Source organism: Bombina bombina, chromosome 4 (genome assembly GCF_027579735.1).
Source record: "Bombina bombina isolate aBomBom1 chromosome 4, aBomBom1.pri, whole genome shotgun sequence".
In the NCBI taxonomy this organism is placed as follows: Eukaryota; Metazoa; Chordata; class Amphibia; order Anura; family Bombinatoridae; genus Bombina; species Bombina bombina.
In genome coordinates, this window is record NC_069502.1 from 832131526 (window position 1) to 832145680 (window position 14155).

The window sequence follows — 14155 nt, forward strand, 5'->3', positions numbered from 1 at the left end:
TGACAATTTCTCTATTATCTTGTAAACGCTTAAGAGCTAAGCGTTCAGCATGATTCAGATTAAGGGTGGCAGCATTCCCATACTTTCTGGTCTCCACATCATGTTCAAGTTTAAATATATCCTCTTGAACTGCCTTTTGCTAAGCATTTAATATTGGGCCTCTGAAGTTAACAGGATAGAATGAGGACCTATTCTTTTTTGGGTGATTTAATACATTCAAAGGAACATCCCCATTCTGATTTTCATCAGGGTTGTAGTGGGCATAGAGTATGGCAATAGCACATGCATCTTGAAAAGGTAGATGTGAAGAACATTTAATATGTGCAGTCAGACTCGGTGCCCCCCACCATGTCAATATCATTTTCCATCCCTCTATGAATCCTTATCAGTTAGTGCAAAAAAACGTTTCAAAGCTAATTTGCGAACAAATGTATTAATGTCCAATAGGGTATTGAAGCTAGAAAACTTGTTGGTAGGGGCAAAACCTAATCCCTTTGAAAGTACTGCATGTTCCTCTTTAGATAGATTATATTGTGATATATTGAAAATACTTATATCATCAGAGGACTCATGCTCCACTTTATTTAGTATTGTCCCTTTTTCTTCTTGTTCAATTTTACCCTATTGGATGACCCAGTTGCTCGTTTGTGGTTCCGGATCAGTGATGCCGCACGTCGTGACTCAACTTCTAAGTATCCAAGATACTTCTTTCATAGCTTGGGGACTGTGAGTCCCACCCTGATGATTGACATATGCCACAGTTGTGATATTGTCTGTCTGAAAACAAACGGTTCTCTCTTCAACAGAGGCCAAATCTGAAGATCCCTGAAAATCGCACGGAGTTCCCTTGTGCTGTCAGAGATCCCAAAACAGCTCCCCAACCTAAAAGACTCGCATCTGTTGTGATCACAGTCCAGGTTGGATGAACAAAAGAGGCCCCTTGAACTATACGATGGTGATTTAACCACTAAGTCAGAGATAGTTGAACATTAGGATTTAAGGATATTAATTGTGAAATCCTTGTATAATCCCTGCACCATTGGTTCAGCATACAAAGCTGAAGAGGTTTCATGTGAAAACGAGCAAAGGGGATCGCGTCTGATGCTGCAGTCATGAGTTCTAAAACTTCCATGCACATATCTACTGAAGGGAATGACTGAGACTGAAGGTTCCGACAGGCTGCAACCAATTTTAAACGTCTCTTGTCTGTTAGAGACAGAGTCATGGACACTAAATCTATCTGGAAACCTAAAGGTGACCCTTGTCTGAGGAATCAAATAACTTTTTGGTAAATTGATCCTCCAACCATGTTTTCCAAGAAACAACACTAGTTGATTTGTGTGAGATTCTGCAGAACAGAAAGACTGAGCTAGTACCAAGATATTGTCCAAATAAGGAAACACTGCAATACTCCGCTCTCTGGTTATAGAGAGTAGGACACCAAGAACCTTTGAAAAGATTCTTGGAGGTGTCGCTAGGCCAAAAGGAAGAGCGACAAATTGGTAATGCTTGTCTAGAAAAGAGAATCTCAGGAACTGATAGTGATCTGGATGAATCGGAATATGAAGATATTCCTCCTGCAAGTCTATTGTGGACATATAATGTCTTTGCTGAACAAAAGGCAGAATAGTCTTTATAATCACCATTTTGAAAATTGGTACTCTCACATAATGATTCAAAATTTTCAGATCCAGAACTGGTCTGAATGAATTTGTTTTCTTTGGGACAATGAATAGATTTGAATAAAACCCCAAGACCCTGTTACTGAAACGGAACTGGCATGATTACACCTGAAAACTCCAGATCTGAAACACACTTCATGAAAGTCTGAGCCTTTACTGGATTTGCTGGGATGCGTGAGAGAATAAAATCTTCTAACAGGTCGTCTTACTCTGAATCCTATTTGGTACCCCTGAGAGACAATACCCAGAATCCATTAATTTTGGACAGAAGTTATCCAAACATTCTTGAAAAATCATAATCTTCCCCCTACCAGCTGAGCTGGAATGAGGGCCGCACCTTCATGCGGACTTGGGGGCTGGCTTTGGTTTCTTAAATGGCTTGGATTTATTCCAATTTGAAGAAGGTTTCCAATTGGAAACAGATTCCTTAGGGGAAGGATTAGGTTTCTGTTCCTTATTTTGTCGAAAGGAACGAAAACGGTTAGAAGCTTTAGATTTACCCTTAGATCTTTTATCCTGAGGCAAAAAAAAAACTCCCTTCCCCCCAGTGACAGTTGAAATAATCGAATCCAACTGAGAACCAAATAACTTATTATCTTGGAAAGAAAGAGATAGCAATCTGGACTTCAAAGTCATGTCAGCATTCCAAGATTTAAGCCACAAAGCTCTTCTAGCTAAAATAGCTAGACATAGATTTAACATCAATTTTGATATAAAAAATGGCATCACAAATAAAATGATTAGCATATTGCAGTAAGCAACAATGCCAACAATGCTAGACAAATCAGAATCCAATTCTTGCGCTAAATTTTCCAACCAAAAAGTTGATGCAGCTGCAACATCAGCCAAAGAAATTGCAGGCCTGAGAAGATGACCTGAATATTAATAGGCTTTCCTTAGATACGATTCAAGTTTCCTATTTAAAGGATCTTTAAAATAAGTACTATCTTCCATAGGAATAGTAGTACGTTTAGCAAGAGTTGAGATAGCCCCATCAACTTTGGGGATCTTTTCCCAAAACTCCAATGTAACTGCTGGCAAAGGATACAATTTTTTAAACCTTGAAGAAGGAATAAAAGAAGTACAAGGCCTATTCCATTCCTTAGAAATCATATCAGAAATAGCATCAGGAACTGGAAAAGCCTCTGGAGTAACCACAGGAGGTTTATAAACAGAATTGAAAAGTTAACTAGTTTTAATATCAAGAGGACTAGTTTCCCCAATATCCAATGCAATCAACACTTCTTTTAACAAATAATGAATATACTCTATTTTAAATAAATAAGTAGATTTGTCAGTGTCAATATCTGAGGAAGGATCTTCTGAATCAGATAGATCCTCATCAGAGGAGGATAATTTAATATGTTGTCGGTCATTTGAAATTTCATCAACCTTATGAGACGTTTTAAAAGATCTTTTACGTTTATTAGAAGGCGGGATGGCAGACAAAGCCTTCTGAATAGAATCAGCAATAAATTATTTTAAATTCACAGGTATATCATGTACATTAGAAGTTGAAGGAACAGCAACAGGCAATGTACTATTACTGATGGACACATTATCTGCATGTAAAAGTTTATCATGACAACTATTACAAACCACAGCTGGAGATATAATCTCCACAAGTTTACAACAAATGCACTTAGCTTTGGTAGAACTGTTATCAGGCAGCAGGGTTCCAACAGAGATTTTTGAGACAGGATCAGATTGAGACATCTTGCAAAATGTAAGAGAAAAAAAACAACATATAAAGCAAAATTATCAATTTCCTTATATGGCAGTTTCAGGAATGGGGAAAAATGCAAACAGCATAGCCCTCTGACATAGAAAAAGGCAAGAGGCATATAGGAAAAGGGTTTTAAATAATGAAATTATTTGGCACCAAGTATGACACACAATGTAACTGAAAGTTTTTGGCGCTAACAACGTCTGGAAATAACACACTCGCGTCATTAACAACGCAACCTTGTGCAAGGAACTCGGCGTCAGCTAAGACGCCGGAAATGACGACTTTGCGTCATCGGACGTACCTTCGCCCCAAAAAATTCTTGCGCCAAGAATGATGCAATAAACCTTGGCATTTTGTGCCCTCGCGGGCCTAATTTTGCCCGCAATTTTTAAAAGAAAAAAGCAGTCAATTTGAAAAAAGACTAAACTCCAGGAAAGAAAAATATTTCCTAAATATGTTTTTCCCCAAATATGAAACTGACAGTCTGCAAAAGGAAATACATTATCCTGAATCACGGCAAATATAAGTATAATACATATACTTAGAACTTTATATTAATACATAAAGTGCCAAACCATAGCTGAGGTGTCTTAAGTAATAAAAACATACTTACCAAAAGACACCCATCCAAATATAGCAGATAACCATTTCATTACTGGTTTGGCTATCAGTAGAGGTAATGGAATATGAGAGTATATCGTCGATCTGAAAAGGGAGGTAGGAGATGAATCTCTACGACCGATAACAGAGAACCTATAAAATAGCTCTCCCATGAGGAAAACCATTGCATTCAATAGGTGATATTCTCTTCACATCCCTCTGACATTCACTGTACTCTGAGAGGAACCGGGCTTCAAAAATGCTGAGAAGCGCATATCAACGTAGAAATCTTAGCACAAATTTACTTCACCACCTCCATAGGAGGCAAAGTTTGTAAAACTGAATTGTGGGTGTGGTGAGGGGTGTATTTATAGGCATTTTGAGATTTGGGAAACTTTGCTCCTCCTGGTAGGATTGTATATCCCATACGTCACTAGCTCATGGACTCTTGCCAATTACATGAAAGAAATTATCTTTTTATTACTTAACTATCCTGCACCCCACTGTGAGTGTAACATCTTCTGCTGACTGTGTTTACTTAGGCTATTCAATAGCTGAGACTCCAGTATCAAAACTTTCAGTATAGGGGGCGGAGCTAGCTGCCGGATCAAGCAGACGTATTTTTGAAGAGCTCCTGAGGCTAGATAGCAAATAATAGATTTAATCAAAGTTTAACCTATAAGTTATTATATAATAACTTGGTCTTTGAGATTCTCTCTCCAGAGTCTCCTATTGAGAATGGATTCACAAGCCTTCACGAAGAATATTGCAGCTACGTCTCCTGAATGAAGCAGACCAGAAGCAGTGCCGGGTGACATTTAAAGCTGGTCCGCGGATCCCCACCCTTCTCTCCCGGTTTCTCGGTCAAACCAGACAGATTAACTTGAGCTGTATTATCGCAATATTGACCATAAACACCTGTAAAACATCAGGAACTCAGAATAATTGTTATTTTGCTACTGGATGCAAGCAACCAAGATGGCGACTACCGCGTGGGAAGTGAAAATTCTGGGACTTCTCGATACACATTTCCTTGAACTGAAGCAAACGATTACTGCAATCCTAGAATCTATATTCACTAAGAGATTGCCCAGTTACCCGTTTGAGAAGAAGCAAGCCATACCTGAAAGGAATACCACTGATGCAGTGGAGCTTGGAGTTAGAGTATGCAGAGATACAGGACCTGTTGTGGCGGAGGACGCAGGATTTATTACCCATTGTGCTAAACGCTCTACAATTGTGGAAGACGAGGTAATGTCTAGATCTCAAAAAGAGGGGGCCAGGAAAGGTGCGCAAATTGACTCTGCAATTTACAACATCTGGCTCTGTCACTCACTGCGTACGGGTGGCTCCTACAGACTATCTCAGAGACAGGCATTGTACCCATACGAAGGCATGGGAGATTTGGAATCACCTATTCAGCTCTGCCTGATTAATGGGACCTCTTACTTTACAGTTCTAAGAGGTTTGTTTGTCTCACATACAGCCTGTGCTAGTACTGTCCACGGAGATAACCGCTACAACCTATGTGTATTGGGCACCCAGAGAGCAGGTGTTGGTTAAACTGTAGTCCCCATGCTTGGTCATAGATGGAGACATGGCTACAATATGGACATACTTACGCAATTGAACTGCAAGTTAATGTAATGCCTAACCTTTTTGCTCTCCATATTCCCTTTTAATATCACGTTATCTTATTTTGTGTCTGTTCTATGTTTTGTTAAACTTAACCTTAGGAAACACTATATTACTGTTATAGCCTTATATAGAGATCATAGACATGTTTCTTGAATGCATTTAGGGGACTGGATGACGGGATTGGCCTAGATGGGCTATATGAAGTCTTGAGTAATGCTGCTGTAAGTGTTAATATATATAATTTCAAGACAATCTATATCACTACTATGGTATGGCTTAATGTCCATGTATATTTATATTACTGCTTTTATAATGTGCGATGACCATATGTATCCCCCCTGATCACATATTACAGCTATCGATACATATGCCCAATATACTTTCCACTAAAGCCTTGCTCATTACAGATCCACCCTCCATATCCTATTGGGCACTAAGGTGCAGGATGTCGCTCTGGGCAGGCTGTCAGTGGCCAAGACAGCTGGTCAGGTGCGTTTTTATGTCGCTCAATTTTTATGTAGTGCCTAAAAACAGAGACAGACGGATACCTAAACCTTGAGGGATCTGACACAGATAGTCACATAATTACATGGGAGAAGTGGTGAAGTTACGCACGGGTTTATTATATGGATATGATGTTTAATGCTCTCACTATATAAGAAGACAAAGGTGAAGTTACTTACCTTTGGTTACTTGAGATGTTAATTAGGTTTATAAGGTTAAATCCATTGATGAGTGTTGGTTTAGGGCTTGCCTGCATCCAATGTTTTGTTTTGTTGAGTTCCTCCTTCATGATAGTATGGATATTTGACATGCTTTACAGTGTGTTAGCATAGTAATACTTTTAAGTATCTAATGAGCCAAAAGACGTGTTTACTCGCTGTCATAATTTACTCCCCCCCATAATGTATCTTCCTAATTGGAAGAGCTACTTAAACGGTTTATCTTATATGTACCGCAACCTTTTATTTTGAAAGTATTATTGTGACATTTCCTATTTCCTTTATGCTAGCTTTCTTTTTGTTTTAATGTGAGGTATGTATTTTGTATCGCTAAATTTTTCTGAGACCTAATGGCTATGACTATATCTCTAAGAGTGTATCAGATATGAAAATAATATTTGAAAATGCCCTAGTTTCTTAGCAACAACAAAAAATAGAAAATTTGAGGTTTATTTTCAATTTGTGTTTAATATTTTTGATATGCAACAAACTGAACCCTATATGAAGATATAGCGGTTATTGTAACTCTTTTACTTTTATGTCATTTATTTGTTGTAATGCATTTATACCGCAATAAAAATATTTTACAAAAAAAAAAACTTTCAGTATAGGTTGGGAAACCACAAGCTAAATCAGCTATTTCAAAGGCCAAAATAGGGGTAAAGGAGCTACTTGTAAACAATTTAATACACTCCAGCAGGTAAACTGGACCATTGGGAACAATTTAAATGTGATACAATTTTTGGGTGAACTGCTCCTTTAAGCTGTGACTTTACCAATTTTCTTTAATATGATTTTTCTGATGAGTAACAAGATGTCCTTTCAGGGTAAAACATTTCCCACATTCAGAACATGAAATGCTTTCTCTCCAATATGAATTTTCAGATGCCTATTAAGATTTGATTTCAGCGTAAAATATTTCCCACAGTCAGAACATGAAAATGCTTTCTCTCCTGTATGAATTTTCTGATGGTCAAAAAGATGTGATTTCCTGGTAAAACATTTCCCACAGTCAGAACATGAAAATGCTTTCTCTCCTGTATGAATTTTCGAATGTTCAAAAAGATGTGATTTCCTGGTAAAACATTTCCCACATTCAGAACATGAAAATGCTTTCTCTCCTGTATGAATTTTCTGATGCATTATAAGAGAGGATTTCTGAGTAAAACATTTCCCACAGTCAGAACATGAAAATGCTTTCTCTCTTGTATGAATGTTTTGATGAATAATAAGACTTGATTGCTGAGTAAAACATTTCCCACAGTCAGAGCAGGAAAATGCTTTCTCTCCTGTATGTATTTTCTTATGCTTACTAAGATTTGATTTCAGAGTAAAACATTTCAAACATTCAGAACATGAAAATGCTTTCTCTCCAGTATGAATTTTCCGATGCTTAATAAGATTTAATTTCTCATTAAAACATTTTCCACAGTCAGAACATGAAAATGATTTCTCTCCTATATGAATTTTCTGATGCCTAATAAGTACTGATTTCCTGGTAAAACATTTCCCACAGTCAGAACATATATTTCCCAAGTGACTTCTTTGATTTTGAAGACTTAAAATATTAGCACTCTGACCATGACTTGGATTATTGCAGTTTGTAAATTCACCTGTTAATAAGAAATAAAATGGGAGTAATGTTATTTATTAATGACATAATTTTTTAACTTATAACTTTGAAATGTAATAAGAGCTTTTAAAATAGTTTTCACAGACAACTTTCGTAATTTAATTATTTGAGTTCCAAAACTACTCTCTATAACTATTGTGTGCACAAAGCAATCAGTTTAGTGCTACAGAGTCAGTTGGCACTCTAAAATAACTGATAATAATAATTAAGTTTTATTTTTGTAGACTTCTGCATTTATAACCCGTATTTGTAAAAAAAGATTTTCTTCACATCAGACTAGCATTTCAAATAAAAAGTAAATGTATAATGTTTATAATAATAATCTAGTGCTTTAGTTATTTGCACTCATAATGCCTTTTATATTGAAATTGTAAAGATTGTTTCCTCTTTACCTTACTAATACAAACATAGGACAATTCCAAATGTGTCTATCCAGGTTTATCTGGGGTGGGAAAAAATCATGCATCTCCTTAAATAGATTAATGCAAAAACATAGTGCAGCTGGTTTGGCACTACCCAATCTTAGACTTTATAATCTCGCCACCCTAGTTAAAATTGCTCAGGACTGGATAACAGATTCTTATAATTTTGCAACTATTGATTTAGAAAGCTTTCTCATACAACCCTTTGCATTAAAGGCTATTCTACATTGCGTCTTGCAGACACTCACCCCTAAAATTAAACTATTGATTACAATTAAAAATGTCATTTTAGCCTGGCAAAGTTTTGTAATATCCTGGAAGTTGAACCATATGTTTCAAAATTTCTACCTATAGTTGGAAACCCTGAATTTATTCCAGGGAATCATTATAAAATCTTCAGATCATGGGAAGAGAAGGGGCTTAAATATGTGGCTCAAGCTCTTTCAGAGAATATGGAAATCCTTCTTTTCCATCAATTTGGTTTATCCAGGAATAATTTATTTACCTATTTTCAGCTGCGCCACTTTTTATCTAAGCAGATTTGCTCATCAGTGTCTCTTAGTAATTGGGCAGAGATTAATAGCTGTATTAATAGTTATGACAGGCAACACCTCAATCTCCTTATTATATGATCTTTTGTTAGCTAAACAAAGCTTGTAATATTTGGACCAGTATATTCCCGGGGATTTAGGCAGACACCATTAAGCAAAGTTTTGCTTCCTTAGATAAATGTGTTATTCCTACAAGTTGGAAAGAATCAAATTTTAAACATATTAATAATTATTATCTGTATCCGCTTAAGATGTCACGCTTTTTTCCTAAGCAGCTTTTTGTCTGTAATCAATGTCGATATCCCAATGATAACTTATTACATGTCTTTTGGTTCTGTCCCAAAATATTTCAGTTCTGGCAGAAAATTCAGTATTGGTTTAGTCAGGTGTTTAAATTATCCTTCAAATTTTCTCCTGAACAGATAATATTTCTAAGGACAGCTAGTGATATGGCACCGCAATTCCAATACTCTAAGATTTTTATATTGACTGCTAGGTCCCTGATTATTAAGAATTGGCATTCTTATGCAGCGCCCTCTATGGTTGCATTTCGTAAAGAAATCCAACTACACATAATATTCAAATCTTTTTTATAAAGGACTAGCTACATAAAAAAAATCTCTAAATATATATACAGCTGGCTGTCAGTAATTAAGTCCTATCCCCTTTCTGTGCAAACAAATATTCTTAACTCCTTTTCTCAGTTCTAAATGTTTTGAGGATTTGGTATTATTGAATGATTTTCCTCCTATGTGGGTGTCGAACTTTAGAGAGGTGGGCTAGGGGGTTTGGAGAGAAGGCTGTTTTTCCCTTTTTTTCCCCTTCTTTCCTCCTGTTTTTCGTCTTAGTTAGGTTTTTGTTTTTGCATGAAGGACTTTCCTACCAAAATCTGATTCAGAGGAAATGGAAACATCAAAATATTAACATTTGTAAAAACAATGTAAGGAAGACTAAGTAGCTGCCTTGCAAATTTGATCAACAGATGCCTCGTCCTTAAAAGCCCAGGAGGTAGCAAATGACCTAGTAGAATAGGCAGTAATATGTTTAGGGGGAGACTGTCCTACATCCAAGTAAGCCTTATGAATCAAAAGCTTCAACCAAGAGGCTAACAAAACAGCTGTAGCCTTCTGACCCTTCCTGGAACTGAAAAAATGAACTAGAGGATTGCCTAAAATCCTTAGTAGTCTGTAAATAAACCTTCAAAGCTCTGAAAACATGCAAGTTATGCAAAAGCCTCTCTTTAGAAGTCTTAGGACAAAAAGAAGAAACAATATTCTCATAATTATTGTCTGAAGAAACCACTTTAGGCAAAAAATCAAACTTGCTTAAACTTGCTCCAATTATTAGGATTTATCTGGAAGAATCCTGTTTTTGAGAGGAAGAGGAGGACTTTTGGTTCATAGATTGATGAAAAGAACAAAAACTGCTTAGACAAACATTCACACCAAAGAATAGAAGCTGCACCAAACACAAGCAATACTAATTGCAGGTCTAAAAAGAGAACCTGCTTGCTGAAAAGCCTTTCTATGGAAAGATTCTAATTTTCTATTTATAGGGTCTTTAAAAGGAGGTACTATACTCATGAGGAATAGTGGTCCATCTAGCCAAAGCAGAAATAGCCCCTTCAAATTTAGGGATCATTTCCCAAAGCTCCATATTATAAGCAGGCAGGCAAACTTTTTCTTAAAAAAAAAAATCTATTCTTTTTATTAAAGAAGCACGGGTACATATAATTATATGAAAACACATTGAGTTAACAAATGCAAAGGTATTACAATCCACAAAATGGAAAATAAAATAAAAAAAATATATTAATACTGCTACTAAATGCAAACCAAGATGTTATTAAATGTAAAACAAGTGTTCTAATAGTAATACATAAAGGTGGATTCAAAAATTACAAAGAATTCTAGCATAAATTCAAGATAAGACCAACACTACTCAAAATGCTTCTAAATGTATAGAGGTTTCTTGCATTTCAGTATATGACTATGGAGAACAAAACAAAGCCTATTCAAGTCCTATCTTAAGCGCAACCCACGCTCCTTAATTTTTTATAATATAACATGCAAACCAAACATAAGTGAAAAACTTGACCTGTATCAACAAGCCCATCAGCATAGAAGAACATATTACAGAAAAGCTATAAGGCAGCTCAATAGAAACTTAAACACCTATCCAAAGTACGTTTATCAAGGGAATACAACAATTAACCTTTTACTGAGTGTCATGAGCTGGATGCCAAAGGGTGAACACAATGATTGAAGGAAGACGGATTTGACATTGCTGTGCTAACTGCAGCAGGAGCTGCGGGCTGAGGATTGCCGGTCTACTTTCAGTATTTTAAAAAAGTTGCTTCAATATAAAGTTTAATGAATGAAAGTGCCCCTATTTTTAAGAGAATTTTAAAAACCGGGCACTTATTCATTAAACATTACAATCAATTTTATATATCAAAGATTTTAGTGTGAAATAAAAGGTTTGTTGAGCTGCTTAGTTGGTTGATCCTTGTAGTAATACTAGCTCAGAAAGTATATGTGCTAAATTATCAGAGGATCAATTTTTGCTAAAGTCAAAACATGTGCTCTTTATAGTAAAAGAAGTGTTTCAGTGAACATATGGAAAGTGACCGATAAGAAAAGCACATTTAGACACATTCACTCCTTTCAGGGGCTAAGGAGAAGATCTATAACACTTAACCCTGTGCCGACAGATATAACATAGAGAGGTGAATGTTTGTAAACTAAAATGAGGTTGTAAAAGGTGACCAGCTCAAACATAAATCATAGAGTCTAACTGACTAGCCGACTACTCTATGGTGATACAAGTCACGCTGAAGATCAAAACAATCCTCAAAGTCTGCCTGCTGGAATGTTGTATCACTGGTGGAACAAATCCAGCATAAAAAGGAATGATCACAGGTGATAGTGATCTTTAAGATATCTTCCAGATACAGGCGAGGTTGAGCAGACAAACAGGACTCAATGAACAGAACAAAAGTCCCGTGCTGGATACAGAAATTATCCTACATTTCAATAGGTACTGTAGGCATATCTCCCCAGTCTGTCATAAGCACCCCTTAAAATTTTTCAAATTGCCTGTAAATTGTACCAATTCCATTTCTCCAAGATAGCTTGTAGCACTGCTAGAGGGGATATCGATAGGAGTTATCACTCAGGAGACAATTATGTCTATACTCCTTATTGCTTTTGTGTCGGGACGATCTAAAACTTGGGACTGTGCCATCAACTGCTGCATAGTTGCTTCCAGTTTATCAAATGCAGGTAAAAACTGAGTTAAAAGCGCAGAAATTAGAGAGTGCAGTAAATCACCAGTCTCTAAAGCCATTCCTTGCATTTTAAGTGTCTCCAGTATTAAGGCATAAAGCATGAGCACGTATAGAACTATGTACAGCGTGGAGGCAGGAAGTCCGCCACAATGCCAAAAGGCTTCAATAGGTTTAAAATGCTTCTCGGCAGCCAAGGGGTGGTTTGCCTTGATACAAAGGCCTTCCCTATCTTCTTAAATTTTAAGGTGGGATTAAAAAGGGGTACCTGGCTTAGACCACTCCTTAGAAATAAATTCAGAGATATCATTTGGAACTCGAAAAACCTCTGGAGACTTAGCAGCAGGTTTAAAAATCAAATCCAACAGACTTATCTTCAGAAACCTTAGTATCCTGAACCCTTAAATTTTAAAAGAGAATAACGATGGTCAAGCTTAAAAAGAAAAGAGGATGACTGTTTCTTAATCAGAAACGGACTCCTGATAAACTGAAAATACCACAGAGGATTCAGAAGCACTGTGTTCAGAAATATTTAGCTTAACAGACTTAGATCTATTTAAATCAAATAAGCTAGTGACGGGATCTTCAGTAACTGACCTCTTACACTTACTTAAAGGAGGAATAGCTGCCAACATTTCAGATACAGTAGAGAATACAAAATATTTAAATCCTGGAGCAAAATCTGAAGTTTTCCCTTGTATAGAGCAAACAGAAGGATAACAGATACCCTTAGAAGCAAGAGCAGCTCTGGTCTGATTAGAATGATAGAAATAATCCAAAATCCATACAGGATTTGCAAAGCTGTGCAGAGGGTATAATAACTTGCTTGCAAAAAGAAAATTTATGCTTACCTGATAAATGTATTTCTTTTTTGACACAATGAGTCCACAGATCTTCTTAATTACTAATGGGATATGCACCTCCTGGTCAGCAGGAGGAGGCAAAGAGCACCACAGCAGAGCTGCTAAATAGCTCCTCCCTTCCCTCCCACTTCAGTCATTCGACCGAAGTTAGGAAGAGAAAAGAAAAACCAAGTTGCAGAGGTGTCTGAAGTTTACAATAACCCACAACCTGTCTAAAAGAACAGGGCGGGCCGTGGACTCATCGTGTCAAAAAATACATTTATCAGGTAAGCATACATTTTCTTTTCTTGTGTGAAGAGAAGGCAAGGTTGCAGCCTTGCAAATCTGTTCTACAGAGACTACAGTTTTGAATACCCATGAGGAAGCAACAGCCCTTGTGGAATAAGCCACAACTCTCTCGGGAGGCTGCTGTCCAGCAGACTCATATAAGCAAAATGTATTATGCTCTTTAGCCAAAACGAAAGAGAAGTATCCAAAGCTCTCTGTCCCTTACGTTTTCCAGAGAAAACCACAAACAAAGAAGAAGACTGGCAAAAATCTTTAGTCACCTGTAAATAAAACCTTTAAAGCACGGACCATGTCTAAATTGTGCAGAAGTCTTTTAAGACACAAGGAAGGAACAACAATCTCCTGATTAATGTTCCGATCAGAAACAACCTTAGGAAGAAATCATAATTTAGTACGTAAAACTACCTTATCAGAATGGAAAATAAGGTAAGGTGACTCATACTGTAACGCTGAGAGTTCTGACACTCTCCGAACAGAAAAAATAGCTACAAGAAATAAAACTTTCCAAGATAGTAACTTAATATCTAAGGAATGCATAGGCTCAAACGGAACCTGAAGAACTTTGAGAACTAACTTAAGACTCCATGGAGGAGTAACTGGTTTGAACACAGGCCTGATCCTAACCAAGGCCTAACAAAATGATTGAACATCTGGAACATCCACCAGACGTTTGCATAACAAAATAGACAAGCCCTTCACCGAGTCCTCTTGGAGAAAATACAAAATTCTAGGAATCCTAAC

The 14155-nt window shown here is 36.8% G+C and overlaps 1 protein-coding gene across 5 annotated transcripts in view; it reads right to left on the bottom strand.

Moving 5' to 3' along the window:
- Positions 1-6819: 6819 nt before the first annotated feature.
- Positions 6820-14155, bottom strand: part of LOC128657175 (gastrula zinc finger protein XlCGF17.1-like) — a 65192-nt gene continuing 57856 nt past the window's right edge. For all 5 annotated transcript variants that reach the window (XM_053711419.1, XM_053711421.1, XM_053711420.1 and 2 more), the window contains one exon: positions 6820-7984. In XM_053711419.1, the coding sequence (XP_053567394.1) occupies positions 7194-7984 (791 nt within the window). In that variant the 3' untranslated portion in view covers positions 6820-7193. The remainder of the gene's footprint in view (positions 7985-14155) is intronic.